Source organism: Scardinius erythrophthalmus, assembly GCF_964197995.2.
Source record: "Scardinius erythrophthalmus genome assembly, chromosome: 5".
In the NCBI taxonomy this organism is placed as follows: Eukaryota; Metazoa; Chordata; class Actinopteri; order Cypriniformes; family Leuciscidae; genus Scardinius; species Scardinius erythrophthalmus.
In genome coordinates this window covers 15,900,064-15,923,872 of record NC_138225.1, presented here as the reverse complement: position 1 = coordinate 15,923,872, position 23,809 = coordinate 15,900,064, and the positions used below count along the sequence as shown (strand labels likewise).

The 23,809-nt window shown below is 38.4% G+C and overlaps 1 protein-coding gene across 2 annotated transcripts; it reads left to right on the top strand.

Annotated features, from left to right (window-relative positions):
- Positions 1 to 373: 373 nt before the first annotated feature.
- tia1l (cytotoxic granule-associated RNA binding protein 1, like) lies at positions 374 to 9,374 on the top strand. 2 transcript variants are annotated; one of them, XM_081366472.1, is made up of 11 exons: positions 374 to 652; positions 1,372 to 1,468; positions 1,883 to 1,981; positions 2,972 to 3,026; positions 3,159 to 3,246; positions 3,341 to 3,416; positions 6,565 to 6,673; positions 6,820 to 6,918; positions 7,160 to 7,244; positions 7,326 to 7,461; positions 7,567 to 9,323. In XM_081366472.1, exons 1-11 carry the CDS (start codon positions 618 to 620, stop codon positions 7,714 to 7,716), a joined length of 1,029 nt encoding a protein of 342 aa, XP_081222598.1. In that variant the 5' UTR covers positions 374 to 617; the 3' UTR covers positions 7,717 to 9,323. The 2 variants fall into 2 exon arrangements, with proteins under 2 accessions (XP_081222598.1, XP_081222597.1); XM_081366471.1 differs by having other exon boundaries at positions 407 to 652; positions 7,564 to 9,374.
- Positions 9,375 to 23,809: the final 14,435 nt, after the last annotated feature.

Sequence of the window (23,809 nt, the reverse complement as noted above, 5' to 3'; positions counted from 1 at the left end):
TAATGTTACCCGCATTCATTCTGGTGATGCCTACACTTTGTTTATATTTTTATATTCTAGAAAGCATGTTGCTTTGAAGTTAACAACACAGAGATTCACCAGGGTCGCTATTTCAGAGATATGTATTTGAGTTATCATTTAATGTAAATGCAAATAAAGTATGAAAATTAAGCAGATTTTCTAAATGACTTAATTTTTTGTAAGCAGATTCTCCCCTGGAAAAAAATAAATTGGGACAGATGAAATCACAATAAATTCCTTTATAAATACAAATGAATAGATTTACTTATGGCTTTACTGGAACGTCAGACCATGCCACGCCGAGATGTAACGTAAACGATTCACTGAATCAAAAGAATCGATTCTCGGAAATGAGCCACCAGGGTCAGAGTATGATCTGATAGGGGGCAGTAATCGGTCTCTTTCTCCAAAAACAGCAGACGCTGAAGAGGAACGCTTGCAACGTCATGTGATGACGTTTTATGAGTAACGTCAGAGGAAGTTATTCCAGTAAATTCGCGTTAACTAACAAGTTAAAACCTTAGAGGCTTTATCCACTCCAACGTTAAAAACAGAACAGTTTTTAATCAAAGCGTCAACCTTTTCCCACCAGCACGATGATGATGATGGACGAGGATCAGCCCAGGACATTGTGAGTGCTGCTGTAGTTTAGTCGGCCGCTTTGCGAAGCCAAACTCGTGTTTAAACACGTTTATTAAAGCGGCGCACAGGTCGCAAGCACAGCGAACCAAACTTCACATTATGAGCTCAAGAGCACGAGTCCGTTAATTACTCAGTGTTATATATATTAATTGTTATATGGTCCTGGACGTCCATGCTTTCAACGCCTGCAGCATAAGCCGGCTAGACAAACACAAAACTGGGGCAGCGGAACCGAGCCTAGCAGAGGTCTCGGATATGAATGTTAGTCTGTTAGTCTTAACGCTGATTTAATTTATCCGGTTATATCCACATGGCTGAACTAAACTGTCCGCATTGTGAGTAATTACAGTGCAGAAGAGGCTTTTGCTAGCATACAAGTTCCGTCGGTAGCGCTAGGTTTCCGTTACCCAAAGAGCTAACTACTAAAAAAGCGCTTAAATGTTAATATACCCCCCCACAGGGCCTTTATCGTGCTTTTCCTTTGTGTAAAAGATGGCATTAGAAAGACAGCGTATTTGCTAGGCGTCGTTTCTATCACATATATAGCTTTAGGATCACATTAGCTGTTCGCTCTTGTGCGCTGAAAACGTGGCAGAAATGAAACCCCGCGGAATGCGCTGCTGGCGGGAGAGATGGAGGAAAAACTGTTCTGTTCTGTTAAATCAGTGACCGTGTTTCTCAGCTGGCTTTGCTCTCCTGTGTTTTTAGGTATGTCGGGAACCTCTCCAGGGACGTGACGGAGGCCCTCATCCTGCAAGTGTTCTCCCAGATCGGACCCTGCAAAAGCTGTAAAATGATCATTGATGTGAGTTAAAAGAACATCTGAAATCCAGGGATCCCACAATCATGGAAAACGGGGAAATATTTTTTTTAAATTGTGCTTTTCAGGCCTGCTAAAGTAATTCAAGTTAGTAGACTCTTAAGTGTCATGGACATATCTCTAGTTGATACTTTTCTAACTATGTTCAGGTCTAGCTGTTGTTGCTCTTTAGTTGTTCTTTTTGAATTGATGAATCGGTTCACAAAATGGTCTATATGATTTGATGGATGAACAGTGGATTGATCTGCATCAGAATGATTTTCAAAAGAATTGTGGTAACTGGATAGGTCATGGAAATTCACAAAGATCAAAAAGAGTGGGAAGTGGGAATATTGGAAACCTGTAACTCCCCAAAAACGGTGTTTGACTTGGTTCAATTGGTCTTTCTTTCTTTCTTAGACGGCCGGCAATGACCCATATTGCTTTGTGGAGTTCTATGAGAACAGACACGCTGCAGCAGCTCTGGCTGCCATGAACGGCAGGAAGATCTTAGGAAAGGTAAGAATATATCTCTCACAAACCCACAAAGCTTGATGTGAAGCTTCACCTAAATGTGGTGGTAATGCTGTTTACTAAGATGGCACACAGAATGTGTTTAGTTAGCACATTTATAGTGTGTTAATAGGTAAATCGCTTATAACTTGTGCATCAAATCCTTCATATAATCAACTATCTAAAGTATACAAATCACAATGATCAAGGATTTACTGCCATTTTAAAGAAGTTTGCTCAGTTTGGACCAGGCCAAATAACAAAGACTTGAAGTGTAAGAAGCTGCACATACGACAATGTACAGTGTCAAATCAAAATCTAGTCATGTGTTCATTGTACATGCTCATAAAATTAAGCTTATGGCTTTAACATTGTAATTTAAATGTAGCTGAGAATATTATGGCTGCATTGGTATTTATAAGCAAAAATATTTCCCCAGAAAGTTCTTGCAACAAACCAAAACCCTTCATTTTTCCAATGGAGTGGCTCATTATTCTGTCATGTTCCAAACTTCACAAAGCATGTGAGAACGTGGCACATCCTCTTTGTTTCTTTGAGTCATCTTTTGGGTACAGGAGGTTAACCATTTTTATTTTTGTCCCCCCCCCCCCCCGCATGTCTGTTAACACCTAGCCTTGCTTTATAATCATAAACACCTGTACCAGGCCTTCAAATTTAGCAAATCCTTGGCAAAAATATATTTAGTGCAAATATTTGATATGGTAATGAATTACATTTTGAAGAATAATACAAGTTTATAATATCACTCTGTTGTAAGTCTCTTGCTATTTAGACTCATTAACTATAGTAAATAATTCAAGTTTTATTTAAAAAAAAATATATTTTTCTTTGAGTGATCACCAGGGTTTTTATTTTGTCAGATTATTTCTTCTGCATTTGGAGGCTCACCATATTATGCGGCTAAGTAAGATGAAGGTGATGTTATGCTGATGTTTATCTCACTCTTCCCGGTCTCTGCTCTGCTTTCTTCCATAGGATATGAAAGTTAACTGGGCCTCAATGCCAAGCAGCCAGAAGAAAGACACAAGCAGTAAGTGTCCTCCTTATGAGATGGGTTTTAATTTGACTTTTGAATATTGCTAATGGATGCATGTGTGGTCAAACTGTAAAGCATGAATTATTTGTCTTTGTCTAACTGTTTCCCCTCGAACCATTTTTGTAGATCATTTCCATGTCTTTGTCGGTGACCTGAGCCCAGAAATCTCAACAGATGATGTCAGAGCAGCCTTTGCTCCATTTGGAAAGATATCGTAAGGAGAATATAGTATTGTGTAAATCAGGTGTTATTTAAAACTCATTAGAGCTGGATTGTCTTACCATTTGGATTCTTCGTTTTTGGTGCAGTGATGCCCGCGTGGTGAAGGACCTGGCCACAGGCAAATCTAAAGGATATGGTTTCATCTCCTTCATTAATAAATGGGTAAGTTTTCATGTTATTCGTTAACCTCTTGAAGCACACTAGCCAACCTCAGGCTTGACGTCACTTTGTTTACTTTTCTTTACATTTACTATGTAGACTAAAAATGTTAATAATATTAACAAATACATCATTTGGAAGGTCTAGGGGTTTAGTGTCAATATACAGTGTCTGTTTTATGATATAGATGCTCCAGCGACAGTAATATAGTCATTTTGGGAGTACAAATGACAACATACAAAATCAAAACAGGACTTCATACCTGTGATATGAAATCTCGACTGTGAGATGAATCGTGTTTGTCGCACTTGGGTAAACTGTCCATGACTGGAGTCCAATGGAAAACACCCAACAGCACTTTTTGTCCACAAAAGCATTAAATCTGTGAAATATTTACATATTATACATTGTTTACATCAGATTTTGTATGAACAATCTGCCCTCCATCATTGTTGTTCAAGAAATTATGCAATCTGAGCAGCTTTTGTAAAACTTTATCTGATAGTATGCATTACACTCTACAAACAAAAGAGCCTGCCTCAAGGTTTTTTTCATAATAGGGTGGTAGTTTTACTCAGTATCCAAGGCCATCAGGTTTTGTGACATCTTTTTAGAGGAATAGCCAGTCATTTACTCTGTAATCAGCCATCCACTATCTTTGTGGTAAAAGCTTGATGGACAGAACATTTAGCAAATGCAAAGACTATTCCAACAACGCACTTGATGTCTATATTCCGCGTGTGAAGATAGTTTTATGATTATGGATGGCTGTCTCGACCATATTCATCTGAGAGCTCTTGAATGACGCGCACCTGTGACTCATTGTTTTTCTGCCGGGCTCAGATCAGGCTATCATTGTAATCCTCATCACTGTTGTGGATCCAAGTCGCTCAAAGTTTTTTCCCCTCATGAGGATGTGTTAGAAAAGAAGTGAGATGTAGAATGCATCAGAGAGTGAAGGCAGTGAAATCATATCGATGGTGATTTCTATGTGGGCGGAGACAAACACCCGTGGAATGTTTGTATTGAGACAAAATACTTATTTGGAAACCGAATGCTTTCTGCTGCCTGAATGACATGCCATTTGTGTATGTTTGGAGATGACAGATTGTTTTTGGAGGCCGATTGCTGTCTGAATCGGTCATCTAGCGTCCGTTTATGTAGCATGTTTATATAATGGAGCAGGGATGCTAACAATTAATCGACGATCGATAAGATCTATTGATTCAATTCTAATCAATGGTCAATTATGCAAGGTCATTTAAGTAGTTTTGAGGCGCGTGCAGCTCATGCACAAAATGTGCAGCAGAGACACGTGGAAAAATTATGCGAGCGAGCACGCCATAGTTACGTATTCTAAATGTATTAATGTCTTCAAGTCATGCAATGGATTAGGTAGGCTAGCTGTTTATTGAATCATAATTAACCTAGGGTCCAAAAAATCCTCCAAATGTGATTTTACAAAACATAAGAAAGAACTACTTGTGTTAATGCCACAATAAAAGTGCATAGAATTAACAGTAATAAGATCCCGGTTGATGAATTATGATCTTCCAACACAGTTTAAGCTGTGCACTTCTATTCTATGGCGAATGGTAAGTCAAGACCCATCAATCTGAGCAATCAAGCCAATCCAAGTGCACTCCAGCTGTAAAACGGTGCCCGATTACTCTCTACACATCATCCCTACCAACTATACCCACCCACCATACCCGAGATCCAGTTTTCATTGGTTGAACTTTCAAATGAAGTTGGAAAACACTGCGTCGTGATCGCGATCCGATCCGATCCCTGAAGTCCTATAATTGAAGCCAAGCAGCATGGCATGTCACACCGTGGTCTACGCATTGTCTTATGTTGTGTTTGGGCTCGCTCGAGACTATCATGATTTAGAGCAGGTACTGATCTACTATGGTTTAATGTTTCATGAAAGTGCAAACAAAAACGTGGCAAAAAGCATCGTGTAAACTGCTTACACGTGTGTTGTGGCGATTTTTCATACAAACACTTGGTATAGTTTTCTAACTGAAGCAAATGTGCTTGTATTCTGTTAGTTGAGACCTTTTCATTGATATGAGACCCAGTCTGTTATGTTCGGCTACTATGATTTTACAGATAACATTTTCTTGAAAAGCAGTTATTTTTCACACTATGAAAATAGAGCACTTATAATATGTCAGCTTATTTTAAAGCACTTGTTAAGTGATGGTCATATACCCTATTCACTGTAAAGCTAAGCTTCTAAACTTTAAAAAGACACCCATTTTGTGTTGTTTAAGCAAGAGGTTATGTGACTTGGCGCCCCTGCTCCGTATTTAAGAGGTTATGGTAAACGATTAATCGATTGTTAATTTAAACATCCCTGGTATGGAGACAAAAGAGGAGGCTGATGCGCTGTGAATGACTGGCAAACAACTTTTCCAGTCACAGTTTCCGTGTATGTATGGCGACAGAAAAAAACTCTTGTAAAGGTTTTTTTTTTTGTAAATACTTAACAATAAAATGTGTGTGTGCATTTTTTTAATGACAATCAAATTAAATTTTGTAATTTAAGAAAGACTGGTTTAGTACACATTGTGTTTGTAAAAGTCACTGTAATGGCTTTCTCTAGCCCTCAGATAATTTTGCTACCAAAGGCACTTTAAAGCTCAAAGTGGCCGTTTTCAGGAAAGGCACCAGTCATAGTAAAAACCTTGCAGGAACCCCCATACCCCCCCACTCTATTTTGTTATATCACCCTTAAATTTGAAACATAACTTTAGACTTGTGGCTCTTTTAGCCCATTGTTTCTAGGTGTTGCAGCCATGTTTATTAATAATATTTTTTTTAATGATTAAAAGACATCTCCATACCAATGTCCTTCAGCTTCTCTAACTTTTTTTTTTTTAACTTAATAATTTGGGAAAATAAAGCTCAAATTGTCGTATTTCCAGATACCACAACTTTGCACATACTCGAAAGGGTTCAGGAAATACAACCATTTGAGTTCAAGTATGTCATTTTCATGGTGTGGGCTCAAAAGGGGGAAGGGGGTGCAGTTCAAGAGGTTAAGTGCCAAAATTATTCTCTGTTCCAACAGGTTAATATGAATGTAACTTTTTGTCTTTTTTGTTATTGATAAGTTTGATTGTTTTTTTTTTGCAACTCATAGGATGCAGAAAGTGCCATTCAGCAAATGAATGGCCAATGGCTGGGAGGAAGACAGATCAGAACAAACTGGGCCACAAGGAAGCCATCCGCTCCCAAACCAAACAATGAAGGTAGATCAGTTTAAACTATCATTTGACAGTTTCTTTAGTTTCCAATTTCTTGACCACCTATTATGGAACTAGGTATTTATTTTAATTTTTTTTATCATGTGTTTGTTATACTACTCTAAAATGTTCTCTATCTTTACTTTATAAAGCGTCCAGCAGCAAACACTTGTCCTATGAGGAGGTTCTGAACCAGTCGAGTCCTAGCAACTGCACCGTGTATTGTGGTGGCATTGCTACAGGCCTTTCAGGTTAGTACAGATGTCTAAATGTTGTAAATTAGCATGTTTTGAAAATTATTATGGCTATTTTTTTTAATGCGATCTTTTAAGCCCTAGTCAAACTGAAAAGTTTTGCAGTTTCAGTGAATGAATAAGTGTCATTCAATTAAAAGGTCTTAAAAGATGAATCTTTCAAAGCACATTTCATTATCATGCAGATCTTATATGCAGTCAGTGTGATGTTTGAACGTGTTTTTCTCATCCACTGTAGATCAGCTGATGAGACAGACTTTCTCTCCGTTCGGGCAGATAATGGAGATCAGGGTTTTCCCAGAGAAAGGCTACTCATTTGTGAGGTATGCGTCACGCTACTACTCTAAGACTTGAAATCCTTCACCTATGCGTATATATGAAAATTTAGCATGTTGCTTTTTCAGGTTCGATTCTCATGAGGGTGCCGCCCATGCCATAGTGTCTGTAAACGGGACCTGCATTGAGGGCCACACTGTGAAGTGCTACTGGGGAAAAGAAACAGCTGATATGAGATCCATGCAACAGATGCAAATGCCCCAGGTACCCCTTCACCTTGATCTTGACCTCTCAGAAACATGTCTTTCCTCTGCCCCATTGCACACTCCTCTAAACTCAAGTCTTACTGTTTCTTCTTGTCCACAGCAGAATAAACCCACCTATGCTGCCCAACCTTACGGACAGTGGGGTCAGTCATACGGCAACGGTCAGCAGATGGGTCAGTATATGCCCAACGGCTGGCAGATGCCCACTTACGGCGTCTACGGGCAGGCCTGGAATCAGCAGGGATATAAATAAGTACAAATGTGGCTGACTAATCCCTCAGTCCAATCATTAAACCCCACTTCAGTGTGGCATCTGCCCAATGGGACTCACCATTACACCGGTTCAGGGGTTATTGAAAGGGCTGCATTCAGCCCACTGTACATTATACTCAGACCATTAACTTGGAAGGAATCCTGTCTTTTGTTTTTAGGCCCCAGGATTTTTTTGTTTGTTTTTGTCAGATTTTCTTTTCTTAAAAGTACTGCATTTCGGGGACTTTAATTGTCTAGGTTTGCAACAGATGGAATGTCTTTTCAATGTGTTGAATCTGCAGGCTCAATTTAGCTCACACCTCAAATGGTGTAGAAAGTTTGAGGTTTAATATACTGCATTCTTTCTATGGAGTTCTTGTCTCTAAACCTGATTTGTTCACGAATATTTTTTTTTTTTTCTGTCAGTACGGCTATGCTTTATATTTTTACAAGAAAGGTTTCAAGAATTGAGTCGTGTGATCCTGTTAATCCAATATAAAATATTTTATCTCGTGACGCCTAATGATAAAAAGTATTCTGCATATATAGAGGACATTATTCCGTGGCCTTGAATACTTGAGGTTTCAGGAAGTTCTTGATAAAGTTTTGGACACAATTACTAAAGCTTTTAACAAGTTGTATTAACACAGAGGTGCAGAAAACATGCTTCCTTTTTGTTCAGTTTAAACGTTAGACTTATTCATTTTTGTAACATGGAATTGTTAGCTCAATTTTTAAAACGTTTTGTTTCATGTTTTTACAAAATCATGTTTGCTCGGATCAGTTGAGGGTGTGACGGCACAGCGGCTAATCAGCGGGAACGGCAGTGCTGTAGCATCTTTGTAAAGATTTTTGTAATTCTGTGTAAAATGAGGTTGTGAATTATTTCTTTAAATCTTGTAAATTCAGGGTTTGTTGAACATCTGTAATGTAATAATGTTGCATGGACATTCTGAGCTCTGTTCTTGTTACAATCTCTTGTGAAATCCATAAAAAGGTGTTCATTAGAGTTGCTGAGATGAATTATTTTTTTTTTTTTCAATGCTCCCTCCCCGTACTTCACCCTCAAGAGTCACTGTTGAATTCACAAGCCAAAGACATTGACTACAATGATGCGAGATCTTGCATGCTTCCACCTTGCTGTATTGAAACGGGGATTGTAATGTCAGTGTTTTTGAGAGGCGTAATATGGAAAGGTAAAGAAATGCGAGATGCTCCTAGGTTTCAGCCACACGCTCGAGTTGCTCACAAAGCCTAATTATATACCGGACACTGATGTTTTTCCACCATAATTCACTTTCTTTTTTTCTTGCTGGGCCCTAAAACTGAGTCATGCTAAAAAAAAATGGATTGTAACAAATTGAAAATGAGCAACTGTCTTTTTTTTTTCCCCCTTTAATTTTTCTTCTGTGTCATGTAAATTTATCAACATAGTTATTTAATGTCACTTTTTTTTCTCTCTAACTGGGATTTTTTTTTTTAATTTGTAAAAAGCTAGAGAGATTTACTGTTATTTTTAAAACACCCCGATTATATGCTTCCATCTAATGTTGTTCTATTTACTCTATTTCATGTGTAAAAACACTTAATAATAACCATTCAAAACTACTTTCAGTTGTCTTGAGTGTTCAATGAACGAATATTTACCAGTATTTCTTTACATTTGTGTGATAATTCATGATGCTTTTTGGTGAAAGATGACTAATACAGTGGGAGAGTGGGGTAAGATGTGGCACTTTCTGCTATGGGGCTTTTACACAGTGAGAGAAAATGCATCAAACAGAATACATTATAAGAAAAAGTGTTCTGGTCATATTTTTAAAACAAAATTCTAGACAGGAAAATAAAACAATTTTAATCTTTTATTAAAATAAAAAATTATAATATATAAAAGTGAACTATCGCGATGCTTAAACTAAAAAAAGATTTTTTTTTTAAAGCTTTAAATCAGGTTTTGATCTTTCTCAAAATCTGGAGCTGAAATATTGAAATCGGTTACGGTTGTTGAGCTTCTGATTGGGAGCCGGGCCTCCAATATGTGCTTAGCAATAAGGTAATAATATGAACTATTTGTAGAACATTTGAAGTAAATTTAATTAGCAGATATATTTCTCAGTTGACAGAGTAGAGTTTCCATAAAATAATTCATACTTAGTGCATGGAATGCTGTGACCTCCATTTTTTATGCACAAGCTGTTACACCAAAGTTGGCCACTAGATGGAAATAACACCCAACACTTGATGGTGCCGTCCCAAATATTCTTGAATTTCTCTGAATAAAAACATATTCAATGGGCAAGAACATCAGGAGAGAAAACAAACACAATCAATAGCGTTGATAAGTTCAGAATACACTGTGCGATAAACATTTATTATGTTTCAGCCTACATCGCAAGTCAATTTGCAGTAGGCCCTGCACTCTTCCAAACATTCTTGAATAGTTGGAGTTTGAGATCAGAAAGGATGCAATAACATTTGAATATCATTTATATGTTTGATAAGGTAGTTAGTGAGATGGGGCAGTAAATGAATGAGAGAGAAAGCGAGGCAGCAAGGTGTCTTTGGTCTGAAACATCATTTGTCAGTCTGTCAGTGTGATTCAGTAGAGTGTGTGTGTGTGTGTGTGTGTGTGTGTGTGTGTGTGTGTGTGTGTGTGTGTGTGTGTGTGTGTGTGTTGCTGAGAACAAGGTGTCTTCAGTACAAGCCATCATTAGTCAGTGTGTCAGAGCAGTAGTGTGGAACAGAGGAATGGATTGACAGTCTGATAAATGAGGGCAGCTCCTCTCTCAACAGCACTGCTAAAAACAGACAGAGAGAGAGAGAGAGAGAGAGAGAAATGTCAGCAGATGAGTTACTGAGCAGATCAGAACTGACATAAATCAAATCTGTCCATGACTTGCTTCATCTTCTCTCCCTCTGTCTAACGTCAGCTCTAAAACTCTCAATACATCATAACAGTCAAAATTGAGAAAATTTGTTTGAGAGATCTTGACTAATCTCTTGTACTATCCAGGTAAATGAGCTGAATTCTGTGTATGGCATATCTTAATCGCTGGATTCAGAGTGTAAATCACACACACACACACACACACACACACACACACACACACACACACACACACACACACACACACACACACACACACACACGCGCACACACACACACACACACACACACACACACACACACACACACACACACACACACACACACACACACACATGTCTGGTGCACTATCTTTGTGAGGACTCTCCATAGACGTAATGGTTTTTATACTGTACAAACTGTATATTCTATCCCCTTACACTGCCCCTATCCCTAAACCTACCCATCACAGGAGACATTCTGCATTTTTACATTTTCAAAAAAACTAATTCTGTATGATTTATAAGCTTTTGTACCCATGGGGACCTCAATTTAGGTCCCCACGGTGACACGAGTCCCCATGAGTCTGTGTGCATTCAGGTTTAAGTCCCCACCAGTGTAGAAAAACATGTCCACACATACACACACACACACACACACACACACATGTTGGTGCATCTATCAGTAGTAGCCTACATTCCATAGGCGAAATGGCTTTTATACTCTAGCCTGTGTATTCTATCCCCCTACACTAACCCTACCCCTAAACCTATACCCATCACAGAAAAACTCTGCATTTTTACATTTTTAATAAAACATTGTTTAATAAGCTTTTTAAGCCATTTTAATTACGAGCACCCAATTACGTAATACCCATGTCATTATACAAATTTGTGTCCTCATAAACACAAACAGACACACATACATATATAATAGTAAGGATTGTCTATCAGGTTAATGATATTTTTCTGACGTTATCCAACTTCTACCTCAAAACCTGCCCATCACAGGAATGTGCAAAACACTACATTTAAATAAAAACATGTTTTGGCTAATCTATAAGCCTTTAATTTATAATTTATAAGTGAGGAGAGGACTAGTTGGTTGTCATAATATTTCAGAATTAAGTGAATGTTGATATTACGGAGTATGAACCAGGATGCCCCCCCCCCCCCCAAAAAAAAAACAGCTTCACACACATATGATCTGAATGGGAGCATAACATAGACATTATAGACAATAATAAATATAATTTAGCAATTATAAGCAATTATTAAATAATTATTATTGAATTATTAAAATATTGAATACTAGTTACATTATTATTGTTAATTAATTCATTATTATTATTTATGCATCTATTATTTTTTTTAGAAAGTAGGACGTCTCCAAATAGAGGTTTTGTCTAATTTAGCTCAGTACAACTATGTACACATACACACACATATTTTTTTAGGCAAGAATCTTGTTTAAATGCTTCTTGTTAAATATAAAATTGAATGTAAAGTAGTGTTTTGATCTTGATAAGAGATTGGCCTTGTTCATTAAAAATCCACAAATAAAATTCTCTTTATCTACCCCTTCCAAGACTCATGTATGGATGTCATGCAGTCCTCTCCTGTTGTAATCTGACCATGTCAACCATCATTTCTTATGTGTCTTGTTCTCAACTAAATGACTGATGGTTGTGAGTAAAAAACATTTCTCCAACACTCCAGATGTATGAGAATATGAGTGCTCAGATTAAAGAGAGAGCGAGAGATGTATGTGTTACTGCTGTCCAGGTTCCTCTCCATGTAGCCGTGTGTTTGAAGACTGAATCCGCACGTGTGTGACAGCTCACAGCAGAGGCTGACACTAAATAAACACATTACAGTAATTAACCTCGACAGGCTCAATGCGGCCGCCAGCAGCAACTTACTACTAATGATACAATTCATTTATAATTAAGGCACACTCTCTAACCAGAAACAGAGAGAGAGAGAGAGAGAGAGAGAGAGAGAGAGAGAGAGAGAGAGAGAGAGAGAGAGAGAGAGAGAGAGAGAGAGAGAGAGAGAGAGAATACTTTTTTATACTTTAAAAAAGCTTGTCTCATTCATAGACTATGGTCACACATTTGGATGGCTGTATTTACTAACACACATGACCCTCACATTGTAGGCTACTGTACTTACAGTACCACTGCAGACAGGAGCGGATTAAACACAGGTAACCTCATGCTATAGCCTACGTTTGTCAATGACTCGACAGATAGCTACGTTTTTACAACACCAAACTTGCAATTTCAAATTCAGTTGTGACTATGAGTGACTTGACTGTGTGGTCAATGATGTTTGGCTGCTAGTAGATGACATTGCTACACCATCTGGTTTCCAAAAGTATCTTTCTCCATTGATTACCATTAAAAATTGGCTGTGTATTCCAACAAAATAGATGGATGATCCACTGAGTGTAGAGAAAATGTCGTTACTCTAGTGTTTTTTTTTAGTTTTCTGTTTCTTTGCTCTAATACTCAGTCTTGCATCTGATACTTGCATTTTGTTGGTCCCTCTGCTGGTGAAACAAGGCATTACACTGTTTTGTGGCATGAGGTGTTTCTTGTGTTCATTATAGTGCACTATTAAAGACTATTTTTAAAAGCCTGTGACTCAAAGCAATCCAACAGCACTTTTCCTCGAACCCTTCTCTCTGCTACCCACCATTGTCCTTTAACAGAACTCACAATTCCCACCTCTCTCACATTAATTTCACAGGTGAGTTTTTGACTCTGTAAAGGCCAAGCACATTGTTCATCATATCTGTTTTATACATGTAATATTTATTGCTGAGCATAAGGATTCATTTGTAGTCTTCAGAGAAGACAGTTTTATCAGACCATATGGCCCTGTCTGGAACACACACATTCCATCTGTAGGATGCCTGTAAAACACACACACACACACACACACACACACACACACACACACACACACACACACACACACACACAGTCTAACAGACACATGGTCAGCGTCAGGCTAACACAAGCCTATATCAGAGCACTGTTTTTGATATAAATACAGAATATGAGTCATGTGCATCAGAATTACTACGCCTGGCGTGAACATTTACTGCAAATATTTGTGAAGAATATCACGATTCTGAATCAAAGCAATGCCTTCCCATGAAGTGGTATTTATATAGTTTTTATTTGTATTTTAAATGAGCTTTTATTTTTATATTTTCAGTTTTCATTTAAATTTTTACTTTAATTATTTGGTTATTTTGCCTTTTTTATTAGATTTTGTTTTGTTAATTATATATATATATATATATATATATATATATATATATATATATATATATATATATATATATATATATATATATATAATTACAGTTAATTATTTGATTTTGTATTTTTTTATATATATATAGTTACTACAGGGGTCTGTATTTTCCACTTCTAGAAATAAAAGAATTTTTTAATAGTTTTTGTTTTAATTAACGATAACAACATGGCATGGAGAAATTCCCATGCATTAGGGTTAAAAAAATTGTCCAACAACTGAACTCATTTGTTTTCTTATCACCTGATTCACAAGCTTACCTGTTCATATGATTCTTGCATAATGAAGGTAAACACATTTGTACAAGATGGAGGCTGTTTATATACTCTTGCATTATGACAGGATTAGATGAACAAGATACTTTACAAACCTACATTCACAAGTTCTCCCAGAATGCCCTCTGAGCTCATTGATTGATGTATTGTTGGGCTTAAAATAGAAAAATTGGCAAGACAAAAGGGCAACCGAAAGCTTCTTTTCTTCATTTATGTCCACCTCCCTAAAACAGGATTGAAGATTTTCCACAAAACAGTCCCAATAAGAGGGATTGAGTTTCCACTTAAATACCACAGAGAGGGATCTAGTTTAGCTTCTGGTTTTCTTTACCTTTTAATACATGGAAGTTCACTTAGTCTCTTTGCTCAAGAGCAGGAGACAGGGATCAGGAAAGGAAGACAGCAGAAGCGAGGGAGAGAGAGAGATGTCTGTATCTGTCAGCATGAGGGAGACTAAGCTCTGACAGGTGTGTCAAGCAGTCAGTCACCTGTCAGCACTACAGAGAAATGAAAGCGAGAGTGGGGACAGAGGCTGTCTGCCTTTGAGCCTGACCCATTCACCACACACACACACACACACCTGTCCTCATACAACACCAAAGACACACACTCTCTGTCAGAGTCCACCTATGTAGGTCAAAGGCTGCCTGGGGCTATCCCAGAATTCCCAGAGATGAGGACAGAAAATACTGTGTCCTTCTAAATCTCTTTTCGTCTTGTTCCAATTCTCTTTTCCCCCCTCAACACAACGATCAAAATTTGCATCCTGTCATCCTCACCTTGTCAGAAAAAGCAAGACAAAATTAGAGAGTCTGAATGTCTACACCAGACAGGCTCTGCTCTGTGTTTATGCACTTTTATTTTTTTTACAGTGGAAAATGAGATGTGCAAATGGAGCCAAATAAATGCATCTTCTTTGACAGGCCTTTGTGCTTGAGCTCTCCCCTCCAACACCACAAGAGTGGGACTGCTGACAGTTTTATGGCTGTATAGAACCAGAAAGAGAATGATAGAGGACGAGTGGAAGCAAAAAGTTATGCCAAAATGCTGGACGAAGCTTATGGCTCCATCCGAAACCAAAGACAGCTGCCTTGCAGCCTTGATATCAGTCAGTCATTGACTTAACAGATGCTGTTTTTAACCAAACACATATTAGAATACAAAGCATATGAATATGCATACTTCTTAGCAGAAGTGGAAACATATGTTTTTATGAAGTATTTATTTATTTTACAATTAAATACAATTGAAATATATAATATAAAAATATTATAAAATATAATATAATTTGGAATTGAATCGCAAGTTTGAAAAAAAAAAAAATACACACACACACATATATTACTTTTACTTAACAATATATTAAAAGAATTGGTCTGATGCTACTTGGACACGTGGACTGCTTGGACTACTTTCTCCCCCCAAGCATTTTTCAGGTTTTGGACATGGCCTATGTGTCTCAGTGTCTCTCCCAGTCCAACTTTACTGAGTGTACAACCTCCCCTTTACATTTAACACAAGTTCGTAATCATCCGATGACGTCTCCTGGAAGTAAGCGTTTGTGTGGGAGTGTTTCTTTCCGTGGCCGTGCGGCTGTCCTCGTTCCTCAGAGAGACTGCCACTCAGACTGATGTTCCTGGGTCTGACAGCACCCGCTTACACATGTCACTTGACATTACACACACACACACACAAACACACACTTACACACACTGACTGCCAGAATGATTGGGAGGGGTGCCCACATCCTGCTGGGAGCCCACATATAGACACATACACACTGTTCTCACTGTCTCACGCAGCTTGTGCTTTCTGTGAAAACGTCTTTACCCTTGTGATCTGACCAAAATCACATTCGCTATTTTAGTCGACAGACCACTGAAATTAATAAGACATGGTTTAGGGTGGAAAGGAGGGTAGCGTATGCTGAATTAGTGTGTGGGCTGGTGCCCAATGCAGATCACATGACCAACTGGATGCCACAGCACCCTACGGTCAATCAAACTGTTATCAGAGCGATCAGTCGTGTTGTTGTGTATGCACGCATGTGCCAGTGGGTGGTACGATGGCAGATGGAGATAGGTGTGAAAGTGTGTTTAAAGAGAAGTAGGCAAGCAAGTTAATTTGTGTTGAGAGTCTGCGTACGCGTGGGTGAGAAAAGCGAGACAAGGGGATGATGGGATTAATATACATAGGAGAGAAAAATCACCAATGAGATAACTCGTTTCTCAGACAGCAATGAGATTAAATGGGAGATCGAATGAAGACTAAAGACTCTTGTCTCTGAGAGTTTCAAACTGTGTTCAGTTTGCTAAGGAACCAAATTCTGAACTCAAAAGACAGGAACTCAAAGATTTCTTATCCAAATCATCCAAGACCAAATAATCCACACTCATTATAGAGCTTGATACTTTTATTGTACACTACCATTCAAAAGTTGGGGGGGGGGGGGGGGTAGTACGATTTTTAAAAGGAAATTTATATTTTTATTCAGCAAAGATGCATTTAACAGAACAAAAGTGGCAGTAAAGAAATCTCTAATATTACAGAAAATTTATGAAAAAATCATGAAATAAATAAGAAGCAGCACAACTGTTTTCAACTGTAATAATAATAAATGTTTTCCACAAAGGATCACTGAAGACTGGATTAATGATGCTAAAATTTAATCAGGAAATTCCTAATAAACATTACTAAAGCAAGAGGCCCTTTGTAAATAAATGTATGGTTTATTCAAACACTTTAACTTTTTTAATTAATGACAGGTATCTAATGTACGACATGTATCTCATTACAGTCATTCGCAACATGGGCTGTGTCCGAAAACCGAAAATGCCTTCGGAGGCTGAATTTCATGGTCGGAAGGCATCAAGCCATGTCCGAATCCAATGTTAGCTTCACTTCCCGTCTCCTGAGATACCTTCATCTGATCGAATTTTGAAGGCAGCATAGATGTATCAATGTCAATCTCAATGTCACCTTGTCAATGTCTGGGCTCTGTGCAATAACACTGTTCTCTCTGTAATGTTGTAAGTATGACTGACATGGTAAGTGTGTTTGTTTAGGTGTGTATGGCCTGGGTTAGGGAGGGCAGGCAGGTCTATGATTGGTTAAAGAGTCAGTGTCAGTGAGTACCTGCAGTGTGTGTTTGTGTCTCGGCCTGTGGTTTGTGAGGAGGTCATTCAATCAACAGCTCTGTCCACCTGACTGATATATTTAGAGAGAAACTGGACGGAAGACAAAATGAAAGAAAGAATGATCACTTCAAGCAGGCAATGTGCAGGTGTGAGTAGGCGTTGCTTGTGTTTGTACAGGTTTGTGAGTGCCAAATTTTTGCATATATGGTCTAGTAGAACATGTTGAAAACTGACTTTTGAAGTGGTTTTCACTATTTGAAAGACTCATAAATCATGCCTTGCCTAAATCAAATCATGATTAAATGGTCATCATTAAATCTAATGCTGTCAACAAGTTTCTGAAAAGGTTATGTTTAGGGGTGAGGTACAGTAAACATTATCTTCATATAAAAACCATTGCGTCCTCACTAACACTAACGTGTGTGTGATGAATGGAAGAGAGAGAGGATAAAGAGAGAACTCTTGAAAGATCGCTGTGTGTGTTTGTATCTTATCCAAACACACATATTCCCCAACCTCCGCAACCGCAGAGTGAGAACGAGATGATATCAGAATAAAGAGGTATGCTGAAAGCAGACAAATCTGACTGCAGAGAGAGAGAGAGAGAGAGAGAGAGAGCACAGTGAACACAGACATCACCCATCACAAACACTCCTTCACCCACAGCAGCCTGACAGACACAAAGGGAGGGAGGCGAAGATGAGAAAGAAGTGATAGACAGAGGTAGAGAGTGAGTGAAAGAGTCATCACCAGGGATCACTTCATTGCATACCGTGAAAAATGTGTCTCTTTTTGTTGGCGGAGGGCTGAGATTAGGCTGTAGCCCGTGGCCATAACAGTGCCGACTGAGACGCAAGAGTATTCTCTTTAACTAATGAAGATCCGCAGACCGTATGATTGTCTGTCTGACACTCTAAGATGAGTCCTCACTTGTTGGCACGGCTTTTAAACCGTGCCTGAATGTCTTCGGAGAGAGCATCAGTGTCTCAGCTATTAAAGTCTCAGTAAAGCCTGTATGATTTCCTTCTTTGAACTTCTGAGTGGGGAGAGGGTTTTTTTCCCCCTTGCTGAAGACACTTTCTGATTGACAGTTTTGGTTTGAAGGCCTTGAAAGAGGGAGAGAAGGAGAGGAAGACTATCTCTTCCTTGCAGCCTATCAGACTTATCTTTACCTCAGTGACAGGCGTAGTCTGGTTAGGGATTATGACTCCAGCGCACAGCCGAGGATGTGGTGTGGGCTGATCACGGTGATTGACAGCTGTCTCTGAGAGAAGGCGGACTCAGACGGCACAATCTGGGCATCGCTCATCTGAGCAGACCTCAGATCAGACTGGCCGCTCTTGCGCTCATTAATATCTGTCATGACGCCCTCTTCCTGCTTTACAATGGTGTCATTCAGCACTGAACTTACAAACACAGTACTGTGGGCTCTCTGTTGTGTCATGAAAGGAATTATTAGGGTGTTTTTATTCAACATACCCATCCAGAGGAAAGATAAATCACAAATGGGATCTCTTTAGTTTTGCAATAGTTTCTCCTAGCCTTCAGTTAGATTAAATTGAGAAAAGGGCTCCAATGACCTCACATGCGTCTCCTCTTGAAGCAATGTCAACAATGTTTCTCATTGTGCTAATATGCCAGGATATGAAAGTCTATCAAAGGAAGATTTTAATGTGAACTCGGGTATTTCTCATCAAAATCCTCCAATGACCAAAATGTATAATATGTGCTATATCCACATTACATGTATAGCTCTATACACTTACTACACTCACTGTAAAAATATTTTCAAAGTTGTTAATAAATCAAAAGTTATTGGAGTATGTTCTACAATAAAAATACTATATCAGTCTTTCTACTTCATAATAAAATAATTATAATAATTTATTTACTTCAAAAATTCACTTTTAAAGGGATAGTTCACCCAAAAATGAAAATTCTGTCAGTAATTACTCACCCTCATGTTGTTCCAACCCCGTAAGACTTTCGTTCATCTTTGGAACACAAATTAAGATATTTTTGATGAAATCTGAGTGCTGGATCACTCCTCCACAGGCTTATGGACACTATAACTTGCTGGCCCAGAAAATGTATTAAAGACATTGTTAATATAGTCCAAGTGACTCCAGTGGCTCAATCTTAAGTTTATAAAGCGACGAGAATACTTTTTGTGCGCAAAAACAAACAAAAATAACGACTTTATTCCACTTTTCATTTTCTTCTCTCTGGACCTTGAGTTTTTTTTTTACATAGTGTAATAGCGTAGCGCGTCTGTGTTTCACGTCACCACGTATCACACATGACCAGAGTCACCCACTAGTGAGCCTACGTGGTGATGTGCAACACAGACGCGCTACGCTTAAACACTACTTGAAAAGACTCGAGGCCCAGAGAGAAGGAAATGAAAAGTGGAATAAAGTCGTTATTTTGCGCACAAAAAGTATTCTCGTCGCTTTATAAACTTAAGATTGAGCCACTGGAGTCACTTGGACTATATTAACAATGTCTTTAATACATTTTCTGGGCCAGCAAGTTATAGTGTCCATAAGCCTGTGGAGGAGTGATCGAGCTCTCAGATTTCATCAAAAATATCTTAATTTGTGTTCCGAAGATGAACGAAAGTCTTACGGGGTTGGAACAACATGAGGGTGAGTAATTACTGACAGAATTTTCATTTTTGGGTGAACTAAGCCTTTAAATCAATGTGTTACTTGCTGTTTCTTGGTCATTTTTGAGGAAATTTACTAGCAATTTCTGAGTGAAAATGTTTCAAAGTTTTCACTTTATTTTGTTTTTCTTTCAGTGTATATGTCAATAATTCTCTCAGCCATGTCTCAAACTGGGGTCCAGGGAGTCCATAAACAATTTTAGAGAAAGAGAAGTTCAACACAATGTTAAGTTTTAAATTCAAATAAATTGCACAATTGCTTTCTAAAAACTGTCAAACCAGCAGGGGCCCATTTCACACACAGGCTTCCATGTGCCCCAATAATAACCAACTGCAGAACCGCAGAGCCATGCATCACAGCAGTCTGAGGACAAAAGCCCCAGCCCAGCAGTCTCACCTTTTATGTATAAAATACTAGAAAAAGTTGTGTCCGCTCAACTGGGCTCTTTCTTACAAGAAAATGACGTCTATGAAAAGTTTCAGTCTGGGTTCAGGCCGCATCATAGCACTGAAACTGCGCTCGTTAAAATCACAAATGATTTACTTTTAGCTTCTGACCAAGGCTGTATCTCAATATTAGTTTTACTTGATCTTAGTGCTGCGTTCGATACTATAGATCATACAATACTCTTAGATCGATTACAAAATTATACTGGTGTTCAAGGACAAGCATTAAGCTGGTTTAGATCGTATTTATCTGACCGCTACCATTTTGTTTATTTAAATGGAGAAAAATCTATCATAACTCCAGTAAACTATGGAGTGCCGCAGGGATCTGTGTTAGGCCCTCTATTATTCTCAATATATATGCTGCCACTTGGAAATATTATAAGGAAACATGGAATTAGTTTCCATTGTTATGCTGATGACACTCAAATCTATATTTCATCACGGCCGGATGAAAATGCTAAATTATCCAAATTGACATAGTGTGTTAAAGATATAAAAGATTGGATGACGCGTAATTTTCTTTTATTAAATCCAGACAAGACAGAGGTACTACTTATCGGTTCAAAAAACCACCCACAAAACCTTTCAAAATACAACTTTAACATAGTAGGATGTCCTGTTACTTCATCCTCTACAGTAAAAGACCTGGGTGTTATATTAGACTGCAACCTGTCTTTTGAAAATCATATTTCATATGTAACAAGAACAGCCTTTTTCCACCTTAGAAACATTGCTAAGCTATGTAACATGCTATCAGTTTCTGATGCAGAAAAGTTAGTTCATGCATTCATGACTTCGAGACTAGATTACTGTAATGCGTTATTAGCCGGTTGTCCTGCATCCTCAATAAACAAGCTACAGTTAGTCCAAAATGCCGCCGCTAGAGTTCTAACTAGATCAAGAAAATATGATCATATAACACCGATTTTATCATCACTACATTGGTTACCTATAAAGTCCCGTATTAATTACAAGGTATTGCTACTGACTTATAAAGCCCTAAACGGCTTAGCTCCAGTCTATTTAACGGATCTTCTATCGCCCTATAATCCATCGCGCTCTTTAAGGTCACTAAATTCATGGCTTTTGGTCATACCTAGGATATCCAGATCCACCAAAGGAGGGAGAGCATTTTCACATTTAGCACCAAAACTCTGGAATAGTCTTCCGGATACTGTTCGTTGCTCAGACTCGCTCTCCCAGTTTAAAACTAGATTAAAGACGCATCTCTTCAGCCAGGCATTCATATAATACTTTTAATCTTACAGTTAATCCGACCTCTAGCATATAAACGCCAGAGGAGAACTGGCCCCCGACTGAGCCCGGGTTCTCCCAAGGTTTTTTTTTCTCCATTAGGTCACCTGATGGAGTTTTTCGGTTCCTTGCCACTGTTGCCTTTGGCTTGCTCAGTTGGGGATATTTAATTTAATTAATCAATCAACGATACTATTGATCAGCATTACCAAACGTAGACGTTCCACTAGAAACAAACATTGATGTATTGTTCTAATTTATTGCTGTGAAGCTGCTTTGATACAACCTGTGTTGTGAAAAGCGCTATATAAATAAACTTGACTTGACTTGACTTGACTTCTCACACCGGTGTTAGGGTGGTTGGGTGTTGTTCACATTAGTGTTTAGGGCGGGTTACACGATCATCACTACAGGTCTTACGCTGTTGGCCTGGCACTGTTGTTCTCAAACTGTGTGACATGTGGTTCTGTGGTTCAGTGGTTCTGCAGTTACAGATATATATCCAAAGACTTTATATACAGAAAGATGGTGCACTCTTATTACTAAGAATAGGAGAAAGTAACAACACGCAATGTGGCGGAATAAGTCCCTCCTTCTAAAGAAAAGAGCCAATCGCCAATTGGTAAAGTCACAAAGTCACTGCATTTGCCGTTAGAAGCTCCAGTTCCTATAGAAACACAGTGTTCTGCTTAGGACTGTACATGCGCATTGGCTGGTCCAGCCTCATTTTTTTGTTTGTTTGAGCATTTAGAAAATAAATGTATGAGACAGTTGTTGTCAGATTTCTTTGGTGATTTCAAATATGAAATTTAATTGTAAGCTTGGCAAAAAGTTTCGGAGGATTTGATGTTTCCCCATTCAAAGAGATTGCGTGCCCGAGAGGCGTTTCAAAATGGCCGCAGAGTGAAATGACTTGTCTTAAAGTGACTTTGATATCTCCAATGGGCTGAAGCCCAGGGGACAACACTGGGGAGGGGCCTACTAGCTGCATGAAATAATATTTTCCAAATAATTATTTTTTATACATGGGAGTTTACAGCAGTGACAACTGCATTCTATAAACAAACTCACACACCCGTACATTTTCAGGACTCACAACCATATTCTCGAACTGGACAGCTAGTTTTCCGTAATGTCATACCTTCGAGAGAGCCGGTCTGTGCTGAATGCGAGTTCAATCATTTGCAAAAGCGTGTCATCTGAAGGTTTAATATCCAGTCAGGGTCTTCCTTTGCTGCTTTAAAATCTTAATTTTAATTTCAGGAGTTCTTAAATTTGTTGATGGAAAAAATCGCGATATGGCTTAACGTGATAAATAAACTTAAAAAGGCTATGATTTAGGCTAAAGAAATTAAGTAAAAGTAAAAACACTGTGCTGTTGCACATTCTACATCCTCACACTTTCAGAGCGGTTTGCAATCACTGAATAACCCACATTTATGCCAAGCGATTGCTTTGATCTACTGCTGATGAATTATAACTTTATGTTTAAATTATGGTGTTTATATCGTACCTGTAAACTCGTCACATTTCGACCAGGAAAGTTCCGATGGCATTTTTTTTTTTCATCTTACCTCCGTAGAATGCCTAATAATGTATTATTTATAAGCGCAGCACCGGTGTAACCGCATACCGCTATAATTCTGCTGTTCCATTTACCTTAAGGCACCCCTGCAGACCAGATATGATATTTTATTACATGGAGAGTTAAAACAAAATCTCCAAAAAATAAATAAATATGGTCTTTTGGTCATCTGAAACATAATATGGGTATAACGCACAGCTGGATGCTTTATAGTTTGTGTGCATGAGCATAATATCAGACATGTGGTAGGCTATGTTGCGATGTGATGTGATAAGTGAATGTGTGTGATCTAATGTGCAAGACATAATAGGTCTTCAGTGTCTGTGTTTCAGTGTGAGTGCGATAGTGGGCAGCTTGTGTGCATCTACCACCAGAAGAGATCAAACACACTGCTCAACACCCCAGCAGCTGCCAGAGTCTGCCTTTTATCTCTCTCTCTCTCTCTCTCTCTTCCATACTTTCTGAATTAACCGTCTCTGGTTCACTTACCATGAGCCCATGTCTCCACCCATATCTGTCTTTCTCTCCTT